At 33.8% G+C, this 27,941-nt stretch overlaps 1 protein-coding gene across 1 annotated transcript; it reads left to right on the plus strand.

Moving 5' to 3' along the window:
* On the plus strand, positions 1-23,500 carry LOC111045784. The gene is made up of 3 exons (XM_022331245.2): positions 1-417; positions 9,503-10,358; positions 18,860-23,500. The coding sequence occupies exons 1-3, from the start codon at positions 345-347 to the stop codon at positions 18,999-19,001; spliced, it is 1,071 nt and encodes a 356-aa protein (XP_022186937.2). The 5' UTR covers positions 1-344; the 3' UTR covers positions 19,002-23,500.
* The last annotated feature ends 4,441 nt before the right edge of the window (positions 23,501-27,941 follow it).

Raw genomic sequence — 27,941 nt, forward strand, 5'->3', positions numbered from 1 at the left:
GTTTACAGGTTAGATCATTTTGCGTTGAAAACATATTTGTTTACTCATCATTTGCTGAAACCACTCAAAGATAATAATGTTAAAGCCTGTCAAGACATTTTTGATTACGATTTTGATATGGTAGATAGTAATCAGTTATCTAAAACTGGTTCTTTTTCTAGTGTTGCTGGGTAGCCGGGTTGGCTACATTTACATTATTTTACTGGTTTCGAGACTTGAAAAAATCCCATGTGATAATGATAAGCTAGCCGGAGTTTTTAATTTATTGAAATTGATCTCAAGATCTTTTTTGGTGTGTCATCCGAAAATATTTTACAAATCAACTAGAATCTGCATCTGCAATCATGTTTGCCATGAAGTATTTGCTGCTGATTTTGGTTTCAAATATTATACCGTGCTTCTTTTCATTCCCCAAAGGTAAGGTTTTTTAATTAATTAATATAGTATCAATAATTGTAAGCATAATTGTCAGATATATGACGATCTTTTGCTAAATAATACTGTACTTTACGAGCAACAAACTCTGTTCCTTAGTCATTATTAGAAATATATATTGACTCAATTTTCTTTTTAATGAAGAAAACGAAAAATGAGGTGGGGTAAATAAAATTTAACTAAAAAATGTAGCCTACTTTTAAACATCAAAATTTAATATAGGCCTATAGGTAGCTACACACTCTGATAGAAATCATAAGGACGGCTTCAATTGAGCAAGTTAAAGAAATAAAGTATTTAGGGCTTATTTTAGATTGTAATCTAACGTGGATGTCACATGTCATGTATTTGAAAAATAAACTTATGAAATGCCCAAGAATATTTTATATGCTCAAATCTATATGTCCCCCTGATGTGATGAGAATGTTATACTATGCTTTTGCTGACTCAAAATTACAGTATGGGTTATCCATTTGGGGAGGAGCGTACCATACAACACTCAAACCATTGATTATATTGCAGAAGTCATAGTCATAGAAGTCAGAAGTCAGTTGCAGAAGTCATAGTTGTTTAGAGCAATGAGAATATTGCCATTCCAAAATTTATTTATAAAGTAGCCCACTAAAGATTTTCTTTGATAGAGCCAGCACTGAACGAAGGTGTGAAAGACCTGGATTAAATTATATATTGAGAAATCGATTGGATGTGAATATCCCAAGACCAAATTCAACTTTATTCAAAAAAATGTTATTCCTTCTTGACTCCTAAGTTTTATAATTTACTCCCTATTATACTAAAATCATTGAATAATAAACACACTTGTAATGAAAAACCTCTGCATTCTAGGCTTTATTGATCAGTAATGAATTCATAACAGATTCAAAATTAGAATAAATAGTTCAACATCTGATAACAGAAACATAAGAAGAAAACACTAGTCATATGATGATTCAATATCATCACATTCTTCCCGTCTTTAGGAATTCAATGAATAGTCTTTCAAATAAGAAGGCATTTTGCGCTCTCTATAAGATCTTCGCAGGGTGCCATCAGGAGGCTCTTCTTCATCACTAAGGGGGAATCCTGTATTTGTTTCATCTTGATTTTCATGATAATTTTCTTGATTGTTCTCAGGCTCTGCGTGATCACTAAGGCTTGATCCTGCATTTGTATCATCTTGATTTTTATCGTTATCTTCTTGAATGCTCTCTTCTCCTCGAGGGGCAAGGTTTTTCAATGATACAGTTGTCTTTCTTCCATTACTAAGCCGTACCTTGGCATATTGTGGGTTGATTTGAAGAATATCCACCTCCTCGACCAATGGATCGAATTTACTTCTTCGTATAGGTACTTTCATTAGGACTTTGTTTGAAGGGGCAAGCCAGGTTGGAAGTGCTATACCATTAGATGATTGTCTATAGTGTCGGAACATCCTATCATGTGGCGTCTCATTAGTAGCCGTGCACAATAGGGATCGAATAGAATGTAGAGAATCTGGGAGCACAGATTCCCATCAGATACATCCAAATTTCTATGCTTCAATGTAAGAGACACTGTGCGCCAAATTGTACCATTTTCTCGTTCGATTTGGCCATTTCCTGACATGGAAGTGGCTACTCCTCGATTATGAAAGAATTCCTGCAGCTCTCTGGATTTGAAAGAGGTTCCATTGTCAGTATGTACATAAGAAGGTAAACCAAATGTGGTAAACAAGTTCACAAGGCACTGAATTACAGTTGATGAATTCATATTCGGACAAGGGTATGCAAACGGAAACCTAGAGTACTCATCAATTATTGTCAACAAATATTTGTTTTTAGTTTTTGATGGAAGAGGACCCTTGAAGTCCACGCTTAATCTTTCAAATGGATGTGTCACCTTTATGAGATTTTTTTCTTTAAGTCATTTTTCTGACATCCTCAACTGAATAGGGTAAATTATGAGTTCTTACCCAATGAATCATTCTGGTCACTCCAGGGTGACACAAGTCACAGTGTAGGGAGTGTAATTTATCGGTTTGAGTTGCATTACACACTCTGGAAAGTGCATCTGCTACTTGGTTGTCCTTTCCTGGTCTGTAAATTATTTCGTAATTGTAGCATGACATCTCCAATCGCCATCGTTGTATTTTTTCATTTTTATTTTATTTTGATGAGTCATATCGAACATGAATGATACAGAGCGCTGGTCAGTGATAATTTTGAAGAATCTTCCAAGTAAGAAATGTCTCCACTTTTTAAGAGCACACACAATAGCAAAAGCCTCTTTTTCAATGGATGAATGTTTACGCTCACTATCATTCAGCTTCTGAGAAAAGAATGCTACTGGACGTCCACACTGTGATAGGACAGCTGAAATTGAAAAATCAGATGCATCTGTTTCAACCACAAAAGGTTCAAAGTCGTCAATTGTACTAACTACTGCCTTAGAAATTCAGTTTTGAGTTGATTGAAGTCAGCTATAGCTTCAGAAGTCAAAGGAAAGGTCTTTGCTGTAAGAAGCCGTTTAGCTTTATCTGAATAATTGGATATCCATTTGGAATAGTGTGCAAACATTCCAATTGTTCGCTCAAGAGCATTTCTATTATCTGGGGGTGGAAGATTGAGCAATGGTTTCAGAGCAGGGTCAGGAGAAATTGTCCCATTTTCAATTTTATAGCCAAGCAAGCTTATTGAAGTAAGTGAATATTTGCTTTTTTCTGTATTGATTGTAAAATTATATTTTTGTACTGCATCTAAGAATTTTTTGAGATTCAAATCATGTTCCTTCTGATTCTTACCACATATTGTCACATCATCCAGGTATGCATACGTTTTTTCAAGTTTTTCATTATTAATAACATTATCAATGACTCGCTGAAAAGTGGGTACACCATCTGTCAGACCAAAAGCAAGCCTTCGAAATTGATACAAACGGCCACATGCCTCAAATGCAGTGAAAGGTCGATCTTTTTCTCGTAGGGGTACCTGGTGGTAAGCGCTTTTCAAGTCAATAGTGGTGAATACAGAGTTTTTTGAGACCTTAGAAACAATATCTTCAAGACTAGGGAGGGGATATGCGTCAAGATGTGTGTATCGGTTAATAGTTTGAGAATAGTCTATTACCATTCGCTTTTTGTGATTTTCGTTCTTCACTACAAATGCTTGAGCTCTCCAGGGAGACCTGCTTTCTTCAATAATTCCATTAGCTAGCAGTTTCTCAATTTCTTTCTCCATGAAACTAGTGTCTTCAAGAGAATGCTTTCGGGATTTAGTAATTATAGGTTTAATGTCTTTAGTTAAAAACTCAAAAAGTGGTGGAGGTTCTATCTTTGCTGGAGCCAGATAATTGATAGTCAATGTGGGTTTAGTTCCTCCAAATGAAACTCTAAGTTCAGAGTGTTGATTAAGTAAGTCATGTCCTACAATAACATTAGCACACAAATCAGGCAATACACTGAATTTTGTTTTGGGGTAATGTTGACCTGAAAATTCTAAATGAGCTACACAATAAAAGGAAATGTTCTTTCTTAGTGATGTTGAAGCCATGGACACTGCACCAGTTGTAGGGTAGATTTCAAGTCCACATTTTTTAGCAAAACAGTGTGAAATAAATGTCTCAGAGCTTCCTGTATCTATCAAAGCAGAAGTAGGAATGTTGTTTACCTGAGCTTGTACTGTAGCATTTTCAAGAACAGTAGAGGCTGCAATAAGCGCCGAAGATGAAGAAGTTTTAGTAGATTTGCAGACATTTTTCCAATGACCTATTTTCTGGCATTTTTCGCATGAGTCATTCAGTGCAGGGCACTGCTGACGTGTTTTATGTCGCTGACGACCACAAAAATAACATTTTTGAAAACTTGAGCTTCCAGTTTTTACAGCTGACAAATTTGTTTCTTTACATGAATTTTCTGAAGAATTATTTGAAGTGGCATTAAGAGTTATTTCAGAAGAGTAAGAAGCTGATTGATTTCTGGCAGATTCCAAGGCACGTGCTTTTTCAATAGCTTCATCAAGAGTTAGCTTGTCAAACTCCAAAAGTCTCAGTCTTATCTGATGAGAGCTGAGGCCCCGGATAAATGAATCACGAATGTATGTTTTCCTATGAGTTTCAGAATCAACATCTGCAAACCCACAATTCTTACTCAGTTGTTGTAAAGCTTGGTTATATTGGTCAATTGTCTCATCTGAAGACTGTTTTCTAGTTGCCAATTTATGTCTAGCGAATATTTCATTTATTGGTTCTACATATGCAGATTTTAGTGCGTCAATAGCCGAAGTATATGAATTTTTGTCGGCAATTGTTTGATAAACAGAATGAGATAGAAAGTTGGTAAGCAACCGCAACTTACTTTCATCATCGATGTCTTCTTCGTCAAAAGATGCGAAAATAAATTGTAATGAAAAACCTCTGCATTCTAGGCTTTATTGATCAGTAATGAATTCATAACAGATTCAAAATTAGAATAAATAGTTCAACATCTGATAACAGAAACATAAGAAGAAAACACTAGTCATATGATGATTCAATATCATCACAACACTTTTCCTAAAGAAGTGAAGGAGTAGGTACCTTATGCAATTAGAGGATACTAACTAATACTTTTTTCATATCCTTGATATAACTCAACCTGATTTACTTTACAATTCAACGTCATTATATCTGCATATGGTATGGTTTCTTACACTGAATTATTGTGCGTATACTTTGCATTTGTATCTTTATGTTTTTTCCGTGGAATTGCTTTATGTGAAATGATTTCTTCTTTCATCACCCCTTATAGAGTGAGAGGTTAATTCCATTTGATAAATTTGGTAGTCAGTGTATTTTAATAATTGTATATCCTATTATAATAGCTAGGAGGACTTCAGTGGATAGGTGTGGAACACTGATGATGAAGTCAGTCCAAATACTAGGCTATGCAGATGATATTGGCATACTTGGTAGATCTATGATGCCTGTGAAAAATGTAGCAATGGAGCTGGAGGAGGGTGTTGGGCTAGAGATAAACACTGAAAAAACAAAAGTATTGCTCCAGAGTAGACAGCATCGAAATGGACTCGGACAACTCATATAATGTGGAGGGAAGCACTATGAAGTAGATGACTATTTCACTTACCTAGGGAGTTGCATAACGGATACTAATGAGGAACTCAAAGAAGTTCAAAAACGTATCACTGCAGCCAACCGCACATTTTTCTCCCTTATATGGAGATATATGCATATTCAATTATATGCATAACATCAATTATATGCATATTCAAAGCTAGGAATGTACACCGTAAATGCAAGATAAAACTATATAAAAACTAGGGGGAGAACGTTTCTAAGTGCGCTAGAGGAAGGTTGTGTGAGAGGATTGGTTTTAGGAATGTAGGAAGTTGAAGAGTTATTACCTATGTTTAGTAGAGAGAGTAGATGTTATTGTGATATTTGTCAATAGATAGTGTTTGAATTAGTTAATTTGTTAAAATTTGTTGAATGAGAATTGATCCTAGAGGAATTTTTCAATAATTATTGGAAAAACACAGTTTTATTTTGTCACATCCACATACATTAGGCATTAGAAAGGATAGCAGTTTTGAGTTGAAACCAACACAGCTTCAGCTGTAGTATTGTAAGCATCTGCAGCTGAATATGGGTTTGTTTCAACATAAAACACCACCAGTCCTGTTTAAATTTCAAATACCACAATAACATCTACTCTCTCTACTAAACATAGGTAATAACTCTTCAACTTCCTACATTCCTATAACCAATCCTCTCACACAACCTTCCTCTAGCGCACCTAGAAACGTTCTCCCCCTAGTTTAGTCTCTACGCGGTCATCACTTTCTCAGCTCACCGATTCAAAAGTTCAATTTTTTGGCCTGAGTGATTACTCCGCTATTATAAATGTTTAATTTATTTGAGCGGGGTGTTTGAATCGTTCATATTGCAATCAGTTTGTCAATAAGGCTTTGATTGGAATAAACCTAGCTTAGTAAGTTTATTTATCCTACTAAGTAGTTTAATGAGCAAAAATCGGTGGCAATATATGGTTTACCATTTATGTAAATCACTTTATTAGTTTATTTTTGGATAATTTTCCCGAAAATTTTCCATTTTAGATGCTCTTTAAATTTTTCATTCATAAATCTATTTTCGCTTGCAAATTTTCACCAGGATAATGTTTTGTGAAGAGTTTATCAACTAATCATTACCAGTTAATGGGAATTTCATGAGAATATACATCTAATAGTAGAAATATTGAAGAATTCCAAAGTTAATTTGTTTTTTCTTCATTTCAAAAGAAATTTGACATTGAAATTCCTTACACTGCCCTTCATCTTTCATGTCTATTAATATGTTGTACATTTCTTTCTTGAATGTCACACTGTAGTAACTTTATTTTATTTTTACTTTCCTTGCCCTATTACCATAGGTAAGGAAAGTATTGCTTTCCGAAAAAAATTAAGATACCCCAACTTCTAAATTTCTATACGTTTCAAGGTCCCCTGAGTCCAAAAAAGTGGTTTTTGGGTATTGGTCTGTATGTGTGTGTGTGTGTGTGTGTGTGTGTGTGTGTGTGTGTATAAGTGTCTGTGTACACGATATCTCATCTCCTAATTAACGGAATAACTTGAAATTTGGAACTTAAGATCCTTACAATATAAGGATCCGACACGAACAATTTCGATCAAATGCAATTCAAGATGGCGGCTAAAATGGCGAAAATGTTGTCAAAAACAGGGGTTTTCGCGATTTTCTCGAAAACGGCTCCAACGATTTTGATCAAATTCATACCTGAAATAGTCATTCATAAGCTCTATAAACTGCCACTAGTCCCATATCTGTAAAAAATTCAGGAGCTCCACCCCATCTATGCAAAGTTTTATTTTAGATTCCCAATTATCAGGCTTCAGATACAAATTAAACAAGAAATTCCAAGTGGAAAAGATTGAACATGAAAATCTTTACAATTAATGTTTTGTAACATTTTCACCTAAAATTGAAAATAAGCTCGTAATTCGAGAAAATGTGATAATTCAATTGCAAACTGTTAGCAACTGTTGATTTTATTAAATCATTCACCATGAAGAGATAGCAGAGCTCATGTGTCTCCAGCGTTATTGTCCTGTCACAAGCTGGCTTAGATCTTTGAATAGTAGACTTGAGATGCACGTGAACACTAGCGTCAGGTGATCAATTTTCACAACGGCAAGGAAAGTTGTGTGAGTGCGCCACACCAGATTTTTAGATTTATTTTTTGTATGCTATGATTCATCAGTTGAGAAACACTGGCTTGCTACAAACTTGAAATTTACCTGTTGAGTAATATCATAGACATAGCTCTTTTGTGTTTATGCTATATAGCCTAGCAACATTTATTAATCTACAATAAATAACTTCAATAATTTTAAGGCTGTGTAACATTTTATTTGGATTAGGCCTATATCAAGTCAACAAAATAAAACATTTTTTGCAAGAAAAATTGTTTTTCTTATCACTTTTGAGATATGAACGCCTAAAGATTAAATATGTGTAACAGATTATTTTAAATTTTGTAAGCGATAAATACTCACAGACCCTTCCGGTGGCTTTTGACCTCGACGACCATGGTTCTTCCCTGATGCGGATGATGCATCTCTGCTGTCATCGGGTGCTGGGCTTGAGCGGGTTTTGGAGGCGTCTGCGAAGCATCTTCGATCTGCCACTTCATGGTTCCTGGCTAATCGATTCCAGCTGAATGAGGACAAGACCCAAAGGATCATCTGCAGCTTGTCACGAGAACTGCGTGACTCTCAGAATCCAGTAAAGCTGCTGGGTTTTGTCTTGGATTGCAAACTCAGCTGGAACAGTCATTCACAGCAGGTAACCAGCCGACTCTCCCGCATTTGCTTCCTGCTGCTCAAGATGAGGGGCCTGATGACGGAGAGGTATCTGGTAATGATGTATCATGCTCTCTTCCATTGCCACATCACTTATGGATTGCTCCTGTGGGGTCATTCGGCAGGGGCTGCTGATGTTCTGAGGCTGCAAAAGAGGGCTTTAAGAATTATAACAGGCAGCGACTATCTTGCCCACTGTAAGCCCATCTTTGCTCCCCTTGGTGTACTGACGGTCTTCAGCCATTACATCCTCCTGTGCTTGTCAAGAGGATTCAGCATACTCTAGCTGCCCGTAGCTAGAACCACAACACCAGGCGCAGTGAGCTGTTGGATGTCCCCAGTAGACGCCAACATCGATCACAGGCCAGTTATAGGATCTCTGCCCTGAAATTCTACAACAAGCTGCCTAGTAGTGTGAAGCAATTGGATAAGGCCGCCTTCAGGAGACCCGTCCGGAAGCTGCTGTGTGATAAGGCATACTACAGTGTAAATTAATTTGTGATAATTTGAATTTTTACTGGAAGCACGATCACTGGATCACTGCCATCTGTACTATTACAGTTTGTGTTGAATTACGGTACGTGTTTTGATTTTTTGACGCTATCGATCCCACAATATTGTGGGTAATGGATGAAGCAGAAGGTATTAAATAACTATACCGTGAGGAATGTATCCTTAAAATTGCATGAAGTTATCTCTATTACCAAATTTTAAATGATCTGTTTCAATATTCGAACTTTAGACGCTCATATCTCAAAAAGTTTCCTGAGAAAATTATTTTATTTTGATAACTTGAAAGTAATCAGATCGAAAAACTTGTAAAACTTACACTCGAGATAAAAAATATCACGAGTAAATTGATTTTTTTTAACTTGTTGCATAGCCTTAATTTCCAATACCGTACAATTTAGACCGAATCTTATCTTGAATTTGATTTTACTAATGGCCAGCACACGGAAATCTAATCAAATTTAACAGCCGTGAAATAATGTCATCGAATGGACCAGTGACCGAATCTGACGATGCTATGTTTATCATTTTACGGTGTTCAAATTTAATTCGATTTTCATGCAAGTGACCCCGAACTTGCTAATTTCGCAATATGGCAGTTACTGATTAGTTTGTCGTTTGCTACTGATTTGCTATTTGTAAATTTGTTCAGAATGGACATAGTTTGCAATATTACCAGTACTGATAAGTGTGTCATTGTTTTACAGTGGGAATCCAAATCAAGGAGGAACCGAACCCTCCACAGACAACCGCATCCGTAGAACCAGCTAAAGCGAGATCACTTGAACCAAAACAAGACAGCGTTTTCGACCATCCTGCTCTCAGTGTGCCAATACAAGTCAAGCCAGAAGCCAAGGAGCCAGTTGAGCTGCCCACAAAATTTCGAATTCACATCCACCAAAACAACTCCTACCACGATATTGAAGTGCCAATCAGTGCTGAGGCCGACCGCAAGCAATTGCACGATCTCATTTTCGAAAACAGCAAACAGGGCATGTTATCTCAACCCAAGTGTGATAAAACCGAGGGAAAAAATTGTCAAGACCACAAACGGTTCAATGATGTTGATTTATCGGAAGAGCCTGGTTCCAGAAACAAAATGGTCCAAAACTTCAAGGGGCCTTTGATTACTGTTCCGAGAGGCAGCGAAATCTTTCCTCATCACCACAGCGGCTCCGGTACAGTGATCTCTAGTGGAGTTGCAAATGAGAGTAGTATTCCTCTCCCTGAACATAAGAGTATCTCAGTCAACACTCCTACTCCCTCGACTACACAGTTCATGCCAGATGAAGAGTTCCCCTATGATAAAGCAGAAAAGTTCCACACAACCACTCCGGCTGTTGAGTTCCCCTACAACAATAGCATACCAGCTGACAAGTTTCCGAATCCGTTCTACCATCCGACGACTTCTAATGAAATGACAACCCCAAACCCGACCAACAACCAATCAAATGCTGACGATGAAAGCGATGCTTATGTGGTCTTGGAACTTGTCGTTGCCGTCATCTTTTTCGGATCGTTCTGCTCCATTCTGTATTACTTCTATGCGGGAAGTATTCGCAGGTAAGTCTAGTTGAGCATTGCGCACACCTGTGCGAGACACGAGTGCGGGATGATTTTATAACTATTCAAATGTGGCTTTAAACTGCATCATCCCGCATCAGTGTGTGCAAAGCCTCACATTGTTGTGACGAAACAGTTTCACAGATAAATGTGGTGTTAACAATTTTGAAATATTCGTAAAAGACAGTATTATTGTTAGATTACTCCCCCCAAACTGTCTGAATTCCTTAGAAATAACCTCAGTGTTGACAGTTTTTAACCATTGCTGATAGTTAGAAGAATTTTGTTTCAGCTTTAACGAAAATCTTTAGAAATGGGAGAAAAGTTCAACAAGGCTATCAGCACCAATTAGAATATTTAGTTACATACTAACTGTTTTGAAAAATGGCAGTTTTTTTTTATTCTGTTGAAGCAATTTTCTACCATTACGCAAGCATAGTATTATTGTATTTATCTGAAAATGCAGCATTGTTTGCAGAGAGTTTGTTCTCTCTTATTGAAAGATAAATCGTTTGAAAGGGTTGGGAGGGGAATGAGTGATCTTCAGCACTTTTCTCTCAACGTTTGAAAAGAGCATGAGAGCGTCAGTCTCTTCCACTTGAACCTCTTTCTTCTTCAACCTCTTCTTACGCGTGGCGTGTCATGTCGAACAAAAAGCGCGTTCAGTGGATGTGTGAATGTGAGGGGGGCTTTGATTTACACACCAACAACCCGTCAATAGTCCTTCAATTCTGTCTGAACTGAGCATTATTCAAATTATTCAACTCATTCATCTCTATCAAGATTTTTCTCTCGTTTTCATGCTCCACCACTTTTCACTCATGGATTTTATTTATAAAGCAACGAACGGTTGTTGCAGCAAAGTTCTTTGTTAATGCTTGTTATCTAAATAATCAATTATCACACAATCTTTATGCAATAAATAAAGTTCCATGTAGGCCTATCATTAATTCGCTCAATTAATGTGGCATGCGTGGCGAGCATGACAGTGCTCTCCAGTAGCGCTGCCACCACCACGTTTTTAGGGTCCTGGGCCCTGCTACTTCTATAGGATAATTCAAATAAATACGCCAATTCACCAAAACAATCTCACTCTATTGAAAAAATCCCATAACAAACATCTATACTCTCTCTCTCTCTCTCTCTAAACATAATCACTCCTCAATCACATTACTAAAAACTACATCTCACTATCTCACGCACAACCTTCCTCTAGCGCGTCTCGGAACGTTCTCCCTCTAGTTTCGCCTCTACGCGGTCATCACTCTCGCAGCTCACCGGTACTAAAATCCAATTTGGTGGCCTGAGTGATGACTCCGCTATTCTAATAATTGTTATCCTATGAGAGCGAGGTGTTTGAATTGTTACATCACCCCTCCGCATGAAAAAGATGTGGCGTATACATTTACTGGCACATCTTTAAACTAAGTTGAAATCAAATAAAATTTAAATCCTAACAATATCGTTATATATGGTTAATACATTTTCAAAAATGTATAACATAAAATTCAAGGAGAGAGAGTATCATAGTTATACATTCGAATGATGAATCTAGTCTAATTTTACAAACAAAGAATTATTGGCACAGAACAAAGCAGAGTCCATCTTAACACATTAGGCTACCATAAAGTTCTCCCACATAAAGTTTTAAATTGCTAATCATTATAGTCCCACCACACATTGGTCACTTTTGAACACCCAGCGATTTTGATACTGTTGAGTTGACTCCTAGGCAGTGTCGTTGCCGAATGTCGTCTCCTGCATGATCTTTTCGAGGTGACCGCCTCCTTCAACTCGGATGGTGGTGTGCCTGTGGCTCTGTTGCTCTGGCCGCTCTGTCCGTCTGCAAAAGGCACTCCTGCGCGACAACACAAAAACTACGACCAGTATCAAGTTAATACTTATAGAACATAATACATTATCAAATACAGAAATAAATTCAATTAAGAAGACAATTTCCTATTACATTAAACATAAATTATTCTCATGATTCAATATATTATATCTTTCCAAGTCAATTCTGATGTCTTTATTGAATACAGTAGGGCTCATAGTACAACGCTGGTTTTATTCTGTTTACATGTACAACTACGTTCTTTCCTCTTACTCTCAATACTACATTCAGTTTCGATTTAATTTCTAAAATTAGATACGGTCCTCTCCATAGCTTTGACAATTTTTTCACTCTCTTTTAATTTGTGGTACAAAGAGATAAACTTTTTGTCCTACACGATATTCACTTGTTTTAGACTTTTTGTCGTACTGCTTCTTCTGCGTTTTCATTGCCTTCTCTTGGCACTCAACTGACATTTCTTTTATAGTTTTTAATCCACTTCTAAGATCTTCTATATAATTCGAATAAATCTCTGTACCTTCAGTTAATATGAGATCAGCTTCAAGCGGTGTTCTAATTTTTTTCCGAATACCATCTTATAATGCCATTTTTAATGCCCCCATGACCGCTATAAGGAAGATCATGGTGGAGACGAATAACTTTCTCTCGAATTCTTCTTGGTATAACAATCAACTTCTTATCATGTTTCTTGAAGTGAATGATCCCTTCTGGACTCAATTTGAAACTAGGATACTCTCGAAGGCGCTGACATTCTTCGTCTGCTTTCTGCTTCTCTCTTATGATTTCAAAGTCTAACAATGGAAGATTCTCAACTGTATTCTTGTATATAACTCTGCTTAAACAGTCTGCATTCGAGTGTTTAACACCAGGTTTGTGAATCGTACTCAGCTAACTTCAAAGCCTATCTGGTTAGTCTACTTGATGGATCTTCCAGTGATAAAAGCTACTTGATAGCACTATGATCAGTAGGCCTATGTAGAGTGAATGATCTACCATAGAGGTAACATCTAAAATATTTAACAGCCCACACAACTGCTAATAGCTCTCGCCCTGTTACATTGTAATTCTGTTCAGCTGAATTGAGTTGTCTAGATGCATATTCAATAACATGTTCAACTCCATTGATTTCCTGAGCTAAAATTGATCCAATTGCAAAATTACTGGCGTCTGTGCTAAGAATAAATGCTTTTGAAAAATCTGGATAAATAAGGAGCGGTTCTGTGATTAGTTTTTCTTTCAACTTTTGAAAAGCGGTTTCACATTCTTCGTTCCAGTCAAAATTTTGATTTTTTTTATTAATTGTGTAAGCGGTTTGGCGATTTTGGCGAATTTTGGAACATGTCTTCTGTAATAACTGCATAAACCTAAAAAACCACGGATCTCTTTCTTATTTTTAGGTCGAAACTCTTTGATTGCCTCAATTTTCTTAGGACATGGCTTGATTCCATCCCTGTTGACTATGTGACCTAGACAACTTATTTCTGGCTTAGCAATTTGACATTTTTTCAATTGAACTCTCAAATTGACTTCTCTAAATCTATCCAATACTTAATACTTTGGCTATAACTTCAGTGTGCTGATCTATTGTAGGGCTAAATATTAAAATATCATCCAAGTACGGTAGGCATGCTTTTCCTTTCAATCCTAACAAGGTAGAGTCTACAATTCTTTGAAACACTGCTGGTGAATTGATAAGTTCCATTGGCATTCTTGTATATTCATAATGCCCATCAGGAGTACTGAAAGCAGTTTTTTCTTGACTCTCAGGGTGCATTTTGATTTGGAATAATCCATAGTTCATATCAAGTGCTGTGAAATATTTGCTACCTCCTAATGAATCTAATGTCTCGTGGATATCAGGTAAAGGCCATACTTCTGGAACTGTAATTTTGTTAATTTCTCTAAAATCAATACACATTCTGTATGTAATAACATCAGGACATGGTTTTTTCGGAGCAATAACAACTGGTGCTGACCACGGTGATAAACTGGTCACAATGATTCCTTTGTCTAGCTGTTCTTGTATAAGTTTCTTTAAAACATCTCTCTGTGAATGTGGTACCCTGTACGGTCTTTTATTAATAGGGGGGTGATCACCAGTATTAATTTTGTGTTCTACTGTTGATGTACAGCCTAAATTCTCAATTCCTTCAAGACTAAAATGTCACTATATTTGCAAAGTATATTTCTCATCTTAATTCTCTCTTCATTATCCAAATGACACAATTTTCCTTCTAATTTAGCTGCAAACTTCTCTGTTCTCTTCCTAGTTAGCTTCACTTCTTTATAGTTAGCATTGTGTTCATCATTGGTTGATTGAGAGATTGAGACTCTTCAACATTACAAATTAATGTGTTCTTATATAATGTTGAATCTTCATTGGTTACATTTGTTACTTTAGTCCAACACATACCATTTATTACTTTAGAAAGACTTCGGCCTATTAAAATTCCATGGACTTTAACTGTTACAGGCTCTGTTATTATTACTTTGTTTTCTAATTCATTTTTCAATTCTGATTTGATTGATTTTTTTTATTTATTTATTTTTTTTTTATTTGAAACTTCTTTATTGTTATTTTTATTTTTATTGTTTTTTCCCAATTTGATTTGTACTATTCTCTCCGATCTAGCAGGTATTGTGAGATTGGTTCTACAATATGCATTAACATGAATTGTCGATTGTGAGCGTAATTTTGAAGTTATCGGTTTTGATTGGATATACTTTTCTTCTATTTTCGAATTTATAAAATCTGTTTGAGTACTTTCTTCAATTTTCATACTTATAGTTTTTGATTGAGTATTTTCTTTTTCAACCTTCATATAGCCACTCTTCTTGTAATCTTCATTGGAACTGTTTCTTTATAAGTCGCGCAACTTGCCTTCCTTCCATAAATAATATACTACGATCAAGGTCTAGGACTGACTTTTTAATTTTGAGAACATCATATCCCAGTATTGCAATATAGGTGTCTGGTAAGTCAACTACTATCAAGTCGCATTTTACCTCCCATTCAGTTTTATAACTTGCCTCACTGTCCCATGCACTCGCATAAGGGCTCCAGGGATGCCTCTAATTAGGATGATGTTGCTTGGAGTAATTGTGCCAGTTACGATTTGTCTTGTGATAAGGGATACCTTTGTTCCCGTATGAACTACAATCTTTCCTTCCACTCCTCCAATACTACCATCCACAACTAATTCTTCGGCACTATTTTGGTATAATGTAGTTACAATTTTGGGCTTACTTCGTCTCGCCTGTCCAGACCTATTACAAAAGTGATCTGAATTTACTAATGTTTGGGGTTCCCAACGGCGGTCTTGAGCTCCCCGTTGTCGTTTAACAACATCTCTTGATCTTTTCGGTTGTCATTTATATTTTTCCCACTTCCCCAACAATTGTGTGCAAGATGTCCTCGCTTGTTGCAATTGTTACAAAATTTATCTGCGGAATATTGTTTCATTCTTCATTCAATTTCTAGATGACCCTTTCTCTTACAAAAGTTACAAACTCTAATGCCCACTTGTTGAGTGTCAGTGTGTACAACTCTCTTCCTAAAATCTCTAGCGATGTGTCCAATCTTCCCACAGTTATAACATTTTTTTTGAGTTATTGTACTAAATTTTACTAGATGGTTCCTGTTAATTTTGGAAGGGTTTTCTATCTAGGTTGAAAATCGCTATGGCTGTTGCTACTGCTTCTTTAAAGGAATTTGATACGAGTTTGTTTCCCTATTTCACCATGTAATCCTCTTAAGAATGACTCCATGGCTCTCCTATCTGATTCTTCTCTTAGTATTTTATTAGCTTCATCACTTGCTGTTACTCTAATCGTCTTCCTACTAATGTTCATGACTCGGTCTGCATATTTTTAAATTGACTCTCCTTTATTTTGTTGGATTGATGCCAATTGTTCATAGTAATAACGACTTGGTAGGCTATCACCAAAACGCTCAACTAAAGCTGCTCTTATTTCAGCTGCAGATTTTGCATTCCTACACCTATCATCTGACTTGAAAAACAATAATGCACTTCCAGTAAGTTTTAATCCGATAATTTGTGTCTTTTGAAATTCTGACTAGCCACACAATTGAGAGATTCCATCAACAGTGTCAAGAAAAGAATAAATTTGATCTGACTGCTCTCCATCGAATGTTGGGATACTGCTAACTAAATCGGAATTAGGTTTGACATTTTGCTCAGGGGGTGTAACAATTTCTACGTCTACTAAATTTGTATCTTTTCTATTTAGGTCTCTGTTAACAGTTTTGTTTAGTGTGATACTAAGCTGATTTAATCTTCCTGCCCTTCAAAATTAACTCTCTCAGCCATTTTAATTTTTTATAATTAACCTTTCATTTTCATAAATAAATAACTCTCATAAAACAATAAATTTACTCTATCAGCTCTGTGTGACCTAAATAATTTCCAGAAATCTTTTCATTCTATATGATTTTATAATAAACAATATTGATATCTGACCTGATAAAACATGAAATAAATATTAATAAACATTAATTAATCATTTTTGCATGAAATAAACATTAATAATTTGAAATGGGCTCTAAATTGAATGTAGACCTAACAATTTCCTATCATAAAGTTAATTCATTGGGAAGTCTATCTCCAACACTATAATTCGATAAATATATAAATAATAACAATAATATTTTCAATACAAGAAGAGCTGTATAAATCGCTCACCAAATTTAATTGTTGATGTCTTCATCTCCATCGTAGAATGCCGCAAACGTTGCCCCAATATATCCATGTTATTACAGTTGTCATCCGTTGTCATCAGAGTCGTGTAGCCTGAAGAGCGATAAACCTGGAGACGTATCGCCAACACCCAAAAGTTGGAGGGTCACGTCACACCTCTGCCAATCCCCACCTCAACGTTTCGCTGGTTCGCTGCCCGCGTTCTGCTGACTTAAGACACTTCCGCTTCCCAGAGTTCAATAATCGCGCCCGGTTTCATATTTCATCCGAAAAATTTTCCGAAATCACTGTTCAACTATCTTTAAAATCGAATTCAATAAATTTTCTTGCTGCATGATTTTTGAGACGTCAACGTTTTTTAGAAAATATTTCTGAAAGGATTTGATTTATTGAACTATGAGTTTAAGAAATGTTGCCTTTTGTCCGAATGCATGTAGAAATAAATTTATACTGTTCATTATTTAGTAGTTAATAAAGTTCCCTTCATCTTCACAAACTAGAGGAACACATAATCAAGAGTTCAACAAGATCACGTCCACATATTCAAAAACGAATTAAAATTTAGTAACACTTAACAATGAACTTTGAAACTATCACGGCACCAATTATATCTCTCGGAGACTAGGTTTTACTGTTCTTTCACGGTTGAAATACTTTGAACAAGTTTTCAGAGTTCGGATCCCACCGCCAAGTCACCACTTGTGGCGTGCGTGGCGAGCATGACAGTGCTCTCCAGTAGCGCTGCCACCACCAGGTTTTTAGTGTCCTGGGCCCTGCTACTTTTATAGGATAATTCAAATAAATACGTCAATTCACCAAAACAATCTCACTCTATTGAAAAAATCCCATAACAAGAATATATATATACTCTCTCTCTCTCTCGCTCTCTCTCTCACTCTCTCTCTCTGAACATAAACACTCCTCAATCACATTACTAAAAACTACATCTCACAATCTTCCCCTAGCGCGTCTCGGAACGTTCTCCCTCTAGATTCGTCTCTACGCGGTCATCACTCTTTCAGCTCACCGGAACAAAAGACCAACATTAATTTGGCTCTACACTAAAATATTTTTGAAATTTTAACGCCATCATTTTGAGCTCGTTTTGAGCTGATTTGAGCAACTTTTATTTCGTTTTGAGCACCCACCGTTTTCGAGATAGTGAGTGGAGTTGGCCTCAAGCAGCCACCCTTCCACCAAGCGCTCGTCAATCTTTAGAAATAGATACATTTCTGATGTAGAAGATTTACATTTACATTATACATTGCTAAGTGGAAACCACTTTCCCAATTATTCTATTAGGAATAACATTAAATGTTCTATTATTCATTGTTCGACATCGCATTTATTTTGCTTACACATACAAATTTGTTTTCTTGTTAGAATACTTGGAATTGTTAGAACCATTCATGTTCTGTTGATTCAAGCTAAGTTAATTTACCATCCATAGTTTAGTTTTCATAACGATTGAAACGATGTTGTCAGAACAACAACTTATAGTGATATTCACGTTTTAAAGCCAGCACCTGATTTATTATTCTTGTCTGTCATCAGATAAAGCATATAGCTCTATCCTTTTTCAACTCCACACCGTTGCTCAATCGTTTGCCATGAACGAGAATATTTAATCTCAATTTATGAAAATGTAAACGTAAAGATATTGTAATTTCTTGGTGAATAGACTATAATAATAATTAATAATTATTAATAAGAATCAACAATTAATATTATAAAAGATGTGCCGAGCTGACTTGAATCTCACCTATCTGCTATATATTTGGTGGTGGAAAAAACGTGGCAAATATGACGTCATATGACTTCCACTGACTTTGAAACGTGAATCACACTTTAGAAAATTAATGAACTAGTTTTTATTGTTACACCATCATGCATTTCAAGTGAACAAATTGTTGTGGATTGTGTTACAGCTGCAATCGAAGACAGATTCTGATTGAGGAGGACGAAGAGGAAGGAATTCGCATGGAGATGAATCCTCGCAACACCGAGGAGGAGGAGAATGACGAGGGGAACGAGGGGGAGACTGACGCAATGGCAGTGGCCCCGCTCTAGGTCCAGCGTAAGTCAGCGTCATAATTAAAGTAATTTTCACTTATAACATCTTATGAATATTATGATTTTATTATTTTCAAGCTATTATGATTTTATTATATTCAAGTAATTATGACTTTTTTTAATTGAACTATATCGATTTATAGTTTTTATGACGATTGATTTGAGTAATTATGATTTTATATTATCCAAGTAATTTGAAATTGAGAAATTTGACTTCCACTAAGATGTTGTGGTACATGTTTATGATTTGGATTATACAGGGTGGTTATAAAAGGACTTTACAACTTTGAAAGCACATAAGTATTTATTGACAACTTACAGAATTGATAAAGGTGTCATTTTGTTACAAAACTCTTGAAGTTTAAGGTGTGGGTGTTATTTTGGTTCGATGAGACAGCCGTTGGTAATGCGACATACATTTCACCGATAATCGATTTCTTGCCGCACTCGTACCAGCATCGATCCAATCTCGTACCACACTCGTAGCGATCCGAATGTGATCCAATTACGGAGGTCATAGTCTGGTAGAGACGGAGCATAAACCTTATCCTTAATGAAACCCCATAGGAAGAAATGAATCGGTGTTAAATCCGGTGAGCGAGGTGACCATGCAATTGACCCTGCTTGGTAAATTCAGCTAAGTTTAGGATTTTCTAGACATTCCTTTTCAACTTTCAGCTGGATAGGTCGTGAAGGGCCAATTAATTGCATGGCCACTTCGATCACTGCATTTAACACCGATGCATTTCTTCCTGTGGGGTTTCATTAAGGATAATGTCGCATTACCAACGGCTGTCTCATCGAACCAAAATAACACCCACACCTTAAACTTTAAGAGTTTTGTAACAAAATGACACCTTTATCATTTCTGTAAGTTGTCTATAAATACTTATGTGCTTTCAAAGTTGTAAAGTCCTTTTATAACCACTCTGTATTTTGTTTATGATTTGGATTATATTTTGTTTAGGCATTAAGTAATCGAACTATATCGATTTGTAGTTTTTAAGATGATTGATTTGATTATATATGATTTTATAACATTCAAGTAATTTAAAATTGAGAAATTTGACTTTCACTAAGATGTTGTGGTATATGTTTATATTTTGGATTTTTATTTTGTTTGGGCTCTAAGTAATCGAAATATATCGATGTGTAGTTTGTAAGACGATTGATCAATGTAGATCTATTAAAATTATTGGAGAATTTTTCTTAGACGGCAGGAATTAGTTGACTGGGCTCATATTTTATAATATTATTCATAACTTTAGATAGATGGCAGAAACTGGTTGACTGGCACCATATTGTTTATGTTATACAGATTTGGACGACTGAAGTTATCTGAACCTCAGGATTTGTATTTTTATGAAACATTTGCATAATTTTTCTTAGACGGCAGATATTTATGGAATATCCATCTTGCATTACCTTTTTATTTATGAGATTCGTATTTTTATAAAACGATTGAACTATCTACATTGATCTTCTAGTTTTGTATTTTAATTTAAATATTGCAACATTTTCATCAGACAAACGGAATTAGTTGATCGGGTTCATCTTGAAAATTCATTGTTTTTTAAGATTTGCGTTCTCATAAAATTCATGAAAATAGATTTGTATTGGCAGAATTTTCATAAGGCAGAAGAAATTAGTTTACTTTGCTCACTTTGCGCAATATATTTATGATGATGAAAAGTTTCATAAAACGACTGAAGGTCATTGATCTTAAAAAATTGTATTCTCATGAAACTATTACAGAATTTCCATCAGGCAGTAGAAACAAATTGGCTGAGTATAACTTATTTTGCACAATTTATTTATGATAAGACTGCTAAGGTACATCATTCTTAAACACTTTTATTTTCAGTAAACTATTGCAATTTTTTTATTACATGGTAGACATTGGGTCCATCTTGCAAATATATGTATGATGTAAATTTTTGTAAGATGACAAAAATAAAGTAAGTTCATAGTATTTCAATATTTGTATTTTTATAAAATTAACTGAAAATAGATTTGTAATTGCAGAAATTTTATAAAGCGACTGAATTTCATTGATACTCATCAAACTATTGCCGAATATTTCTAAGAAAGTAAAGAATTAATAATCAAGAGAGTAGGATAATTATTCGAATTGGCTCATCCTGAGCTATTTATTTTTAAACCAATTTCATGTTTATTCCTCAAAACTATTGCATGTTTATTTTTTAAGACTATTGCATGTTTATTTCTCAATACTATTGCATGTTTATTTTTCAAGACTATTGCATGTTTATTTCTTAAGACTATTGCAGAATTGCAGAGATTAGATAGTTAGGCTCTTCCAGCACAATATTTCGTCATACTCATGCATTTTTATAAGACTATTGTAGATTCAAGATCATTACAAGAATTAGTTGACTTGCAGAAGCAAATTGATATTCAGGACATATTCTTGTAAGAGAATTTGAAAAAAACATTATTTTATACAGAATTTACTTGCGTTGAATAATAAAATAGGATTTTTTAAAGACAAGTGAACTTTTCTTGTACAAGTTCCGCATGTTCCGCATTGATTTTTACATGGACATTGATCACCTTGATTTATATTTTCATAAGACTATTCAAGAATGTACAACATATACGACAGAGAAATTTGTTGGCTACACTCATTGTTTGCTCAATTTGATGAGAGCTATGGTTATGGGTAAGCTACTAAAAAGAAAAATATTCAACTCAATTACAATTCAATTTCATTCAGAAATAAATACATTACATAATAAACAAAAATTATTAAAAGTTTGAAAATAAAAAATGAAAATTTAATTATTAATATTGATAGTAAGAATTGAATAAGAATATTGGAGAATATTTTTTATTGATAATAACAATTCAAATTTATTCATAAATAAATATACTACTCAATAAATAAACTTAACAAGTGTAAAAATAGTAAATTTAAATGTAATATCAATATTGACAATACTAATAATGATAACATTGATAATTATATTAATATATAATATTAAGACGATAGGTTTCAAGAAATGAAACAAGACACAATTTTGAGTAGATCTCGGAATTGCACTACCACACCAAACGAATTTCCGAAATGTGCTGGCAAAAGATAAAATAAATAACTAAATAAAACTATCGAATTAATTTTGCAAAATGAATAAGAAATTACACAAGTTATAAATGGAATTCAAACCAATAACTTGCTAACCTATCAAATATGCATTCAGCAAAAGTTATTTTTTACTGATTCTGATCAAACAAGTATGTGTTTGACTCCAAAAGCATTCAGACTTAACCTCAAACGTAAAAACCACGTATGACTCCAGTAGTATAATATCTCTCCACATCTACAGATATGATCATGATGTATTTTTTTAGGGCTACTCAATAACACTTAACAAAAAAACTTAAGTCGAAAGATGTTGTTTTTTTCTAATCTAAAGGTTACTAGTTATCTATTCATTAAACAAATATATATTTTTATATACGGTGGTGTTATGCATGTGATATGTTGTAAGTGAAGACTGAATAACTTTCAGAGTCATTTTGAATAAATAATAATAGTACTAAATAATAACTCTAAGTACGGTACTAATAAAGTTAGTAACTGTTTGTCATCTCCTATAGTAATATTCACTCAGAAATATCAGTTTTGAGAGCGTTTTTTGTAAGGACAGTTCAACGCCTTGTACACACCACTGCGATTTGCATGACGGCGCCGGCGAGAAATTTAACTAAGTTTAACAAATTTAACCGCCGGTTAAAAATTCTTCCACTTCCGTCATCGCAGTGGAGTGCACATGGTTTAAACAGAATCTCTCAGTTTAGATAGTCAGTGCTTGGAGAAGCAATTAGAAGCTTGAACTTGAAAATTATTAGGTAGGTTATAAGTTTTTCTTTCAAGTCCAAGTCTGTCCAAGTGAGATTTATAGTGCATGTGCATTAATTGTTATGTTACTTTAGTCAAATTGTTAGCTCCAATCGTAATACAGTAATTGTAATGATATAGTTTTGGTAGAGCTGATCATAGTTCCTGTAGCATGAGAAATAGATTGTTAATGTAGACGTTTTCTATTACTTCACTTACAGTATCAGTAAAGAGAATTATATTAAATTTAAGAGGCCTCTTCCACTTTCACAATAGTACTTTCAATTTACTCTTCAAGTCTGGACGCGTTGCCTCCTTGTCTGCTGAAGATGGTGCTCAGTGCCCTGAAACACGTCCAAAATTGAAAAGTAAGCTGAAAGGACTATTGTGAAAGTGAAAGAAGTACTTCTTAGAATTTTGTAATTACCAATAGTTCAAGTTGTATGCACCTTTGAAGAAATTAAATTCTTTCAGTCAATTCAAAGTATTCATACTAAACTTGAAAACATTCTTCCATCCATGCATAATCTTTGTCAATTAATTATTCACTTCCAATTTTGTACCGTATAACTCTAACGATTTATTTTGAATCCCTTTAAACGTAATCGTAAATAAGGCTCAATAAAAACTAACCCCATTATCAAAAATAATGTATCTTCTATAGGGGCTCGAGTGTATATTTCAATAATTACGCCCCTTCTCACTTTCAACTTTATCAAATATGTAAGGCATGAATGAGAGAAATACTAATTTAGCATGTATGTTTTTGAATGCATTATTTATTATTGAATTTATTATTCATATGATTTGTAATTTTATCCATAAATAAATAAATAAAATAAAATTTTTAGACGTTTTCAAAAACAACGATTCAAGAAATAGTAAACAAGTTGATATATTTTAACCGAAAAACAATAAATTATTCAAATATGAGATAACAGTATCGAATAGCAAATTGATAACCAATTTTAAACTATTGAATATTTAGATATTCACTCTTTGGGTTAACAAAACAAAATTTACAAAAATTAATCGCTTATTCTGTGGTCGCTCTTAAATAATTAAAACTGAACAGTTGGATCTTATTATCCACTCTAGTTTTAGTTCCATTTCTTGAATATATCACTCCAAACTTTATAATTAGTATAAAGAAAGATAGAAAAAATAAAACTTTTTCAGTGTGAAATTCTCAAAGCATCACACCTCTTAAGTCTCCAAACAAGACAACCATTTATGTTTAAACTGCACGGTCCAAAATAGCTTATAATTGATCTCAAGATTAGATTTCTTAGATAAGTTTATATACACTTTTTAACTGAGAACGGATAATGGGCTCTGACTTTAAAATTCGAAAAGTATTTATTGATCTATTCAAGACCTTGATTTGCAGAACAAAGACCAATTCACTTTTAGTTTCTATGGAGCACGGAGTAAAATTATAAAGTTGCCTTTATTACTCATCTAATGAACTCGTTAGATAATAGAATACGTTCAGTTCTTACACATCAGAAGCTAAAACGTTAAACCAACTACGTGGAGCAATTGATTTTACGTCCTAACTTCTAACTCACATTTAATAAAATAAAAGAATGGGTCAATGTATGACACTTTTTACTACAAAATTCAGGAATTCAATTAATGTCAAATTTGTCAATCTTTTTAAATTATCCACTTCATTGGTCGCGAAATTGTAAAATATTATTTTAATTCTTCAGAAATACCTTGAAAATTTTTTAAATCCACTTCTAATGCTTCTGTAGTCGATTTTATTAACTTTTGGACGATCCTTGGGCACAATGAGAACGGGAAACCTCCGGTTTTTCAACAGTTTAAGGTTTACAGTGACTGTCATTTGTTTTTTGCAAAACTCTTTTGATTTATCAGAATAATGTATAAATTCTCTCTCTTGGAAATCAGGCTAATATCACTCAATCCCTCACAAATAGTGCTCACAATCCAAACAATATTTTATATCTAATTAATAAATGTAACCCTACTAGTAACTTCAGGTAAAACTCCATTCAAATTTTGTATGGACAGCCATATTTGGATTTTTCACGATCAGGGCTCTTCTTAATTTTAATGTATGATTAATTGATTTTTGGAACTTTATTCAACAATTCAACATAATTCATTCTTAATGCTTGGTCATTTTATTAATTTTAATCAGTTTTTAATTGGCGAGAAATTTTAATTCGAATATCTATTATCAGGTTACTCATTTATACTCTATGAACTGAACTATTATAATTCTTAAGGCTTTTGATTGAATCAGCTAATAATAATAATAATTTCTCTGAATGACATTGATTTGTGCATATAGAGGAGATTATTTTTACAAATATAGATACATATTTTTAATTGTATCTAATTCAAGAGTTTGTTAAACATAATTTCAATACTAATTATGACATCCCACCATAAAAATATGTGTTAGGGTGATTCTATTATTCTTATCTAGAACATGAACATCTTTAAACATTTCTAACATGTTTGAAGATTTTCATGTTCTAAATAAGAATAATAGAATCACCCTAACACATATTATTATGGTGCGGTAGTTTTAAAGTCAAGTATTAACTTTATAACTTTATTCATAAGTTACTCTCACTAAACTTTAGTCATTGTATAATATTGTTTTGTGCTAAAATTATAAAGTTAGCAATCATAAGATCAGTATTCCTTATAGTCATGTATTTCGTTATCATAACTTATACTTTCAAGGTTTGGGTTGCACGTTGCACTATAGTGAGGTCTACGTTATAATAGCAGTGTTTGATTGGCAATGGTATTGCTATCCTTGTCTATCATTCAACAAAGCGGATATCTCTATCTCTTTCTCGCTTTGCTCTGTTGCCAGATCATCTTTTAACAAAGTAAAATGAATAATTAATTAACAAAATACTTCATTTCAATTATGAAAATTCTCTATGAAATTATTGAAAAATATAACTTCTTGCGTAATAAAATATAATTGTTTTTTTTAAACTATAATGAACAGTTAATAAACCTGTATCAGCTACCGTCTATAGAAGGCATTGACAAGACAGAGGATCGACAACGTTTTCTCCTATCTTTCTCCACTGTCATTATAACGTGGTCCTCACTATAGGCCTACTTGTCGATCAGCATGAGTATTTATTTGAACAAAGCTATGACTTTCAATAAAAATGAAAATTTTCCTATCAAGTAAATTGTATTTCAAATTCATATTTATTGTAAAAGTTAATACTGTTATTGTGCTTTCTATAAAATAGGAACAAAATGGTGTTAAAACTAGATGATTGATTTCTTGAAAAGATGTATACTGTTATTGTTCTGAATTGGAAAAAATGTACATTCTAGTTACCAAACGCACAACTCTTGGAAGCTTGTGATTGTGTACTTATACTGTTTACTATTTCCATTATTTCTTGTACATTATTTGTATTTTTCCATTTGACATCAATTTGTTGTTTTGCATAGATTATAAAAATTTATTCAATAAAGGTTAATTCACATAAACTAATTTCAAAACTTGAAAAATATTAACATAAGTGGATCAATAAGTTCAGTATTCTAGGATTAGCATTGCTCTTCTAACTTGTGTTGTTCGGAATTGTAGAATTGAAATTATAAATCATCTTAAGGTGCGTACAGATTTACGCGCCGCGAACATGAGTAATTCTCTTTTAATCAGCTGATGCCAAACTTTTTATATCTATATCTTATACCGTTTCTGTGAAAATGCAGAGTCAGCTGATTAAAAGGAATTGCTCATGTTCGCAGCGCGTATATCTGTACGCACCTTCACATTCTTTTTTTGTCAACTTATCCATGAGAATTATGATTAATTGATTGAAAAAACATTATCTTATTATTATTAATTATCTATTGTTTTTAACTCTGTTTTTAATTTTAAATATCAGCTGATTAGCTGTTATTCAATGAGTTTTTAAAAGTTAAATTTCATTAACATGCAAATTTTAAATTTATCATTCAAGTAAGATGCTTCAATTATCCAAATTTATGTAATTGCCTAACTTACTAATGTTATCCATTCATATTCAGTAATTTTACTGGAGCACGTTTTAGAATTCTGATAGCAGTTTTTACGTTGATAAATCATGATTTTTTATGGACTTATCATTTTGATTTTAGAATTAAGCTTTTGATAAATATGAGTCTTGAAAATATAATGCAAGTATTAGTGTAAGGACATTATTGTAATGTGATTAGAAAATACCTAGATGTACTTTTCCTAGCCTAGCTTGCTTAGAATGCACTTATTAGTTTTTTTCTTGTGATATAACCTTATAAATTATTTTTCTGCATTGTGATAATAATTATTTATAAGAAGCAATTTTTATAGTCAATCTATGTAAGTTTTTAATGTTTTTTTGAACTCGTGTAACCTTTGTGTATTGGTGCTGTTCCTTTTAATTATTAAATTGATTGTTCAAACTTAAAAAATATTGTGTTGCATATCCATATTTTTTCACTATTTATATAAAACTTGAATTTTAAAACACTTATGAACACCTACATTCCTTACCACACATCTTGACATTAGAGTAAGTTTCTTAAGTTTGATGATGATCTACACCAGGACGAAGCGATCGTCACTAAGTGGTGATAAAAATAGTAAGTGCATTGTTCACTTCATATCTGTTTTAAAATTTCAGTTTTGAAAAATATATTTCATGTTTTTTGTAGCGTTTAAATTCTAGAAATATTTACAGTAGAAGAAGATATTAAGCGTGACATCGCCAAAAAACAGTGTAAGTTAAGTATAGATAATAATTGAATTCATAGTTGAAAATGATATATCATATTCATAGTTGGAAATGATATATTGTATGTTTCAATGTAGAAATAATAATAATTCAAATAATGAATAAAGTAAAATTTGTCAAAATAAAAAAAATCATAATTTTTTATTCTAAAACCACTTTTGTGGTATTAAAGAATATTCTTATTCCATTCAACATATTCTTTTAGGAAATTTTATGAGCTGTTAATGAATTATTAACATTGAAATTATTTTATTAAAATTCACTACAATAATGATTAATGGATTATGGAATATTGCCTAT

This window comes from Nilaparvata lugens, chromosome 2 (genome assembly GCF_014356525.2).
Source record: "Nilaparvata lugens isolate BPH chromosome 2, ASM1435652v1, whole genome shotgun sequence".
NCBI lineage: Eukaryota > Metazoa > Arthropoda > Insecta > Hemiptera > Delphacidae > Nilaparvata > Nilaparvata lugens.

Bases quoted from the DNA above. Each gene is read 5' to 3' on its own strand.
- LOC111045784 (XM_022331245.2), top strand. From the start codon at position 345: ATGTTTGCCATGAAGTATTTGCTGCTGATTTTGGTTTCAAATATTATA. The intron at 418-9,502 runs GTAAGGTTTTTT...ATTGTTTTACAG, and splicing joins CTTCTTTTCATTCCCCAAAG to TGGGAATCCAAATCAAGGAG. The intron at 10,359-18,859 runs GTAAGTCTAGTT...ATTGTGTTACAG, and splicing joins TATGCGGGAAGTATTCGCAG to CTGCAATCGAAGACAGATTC.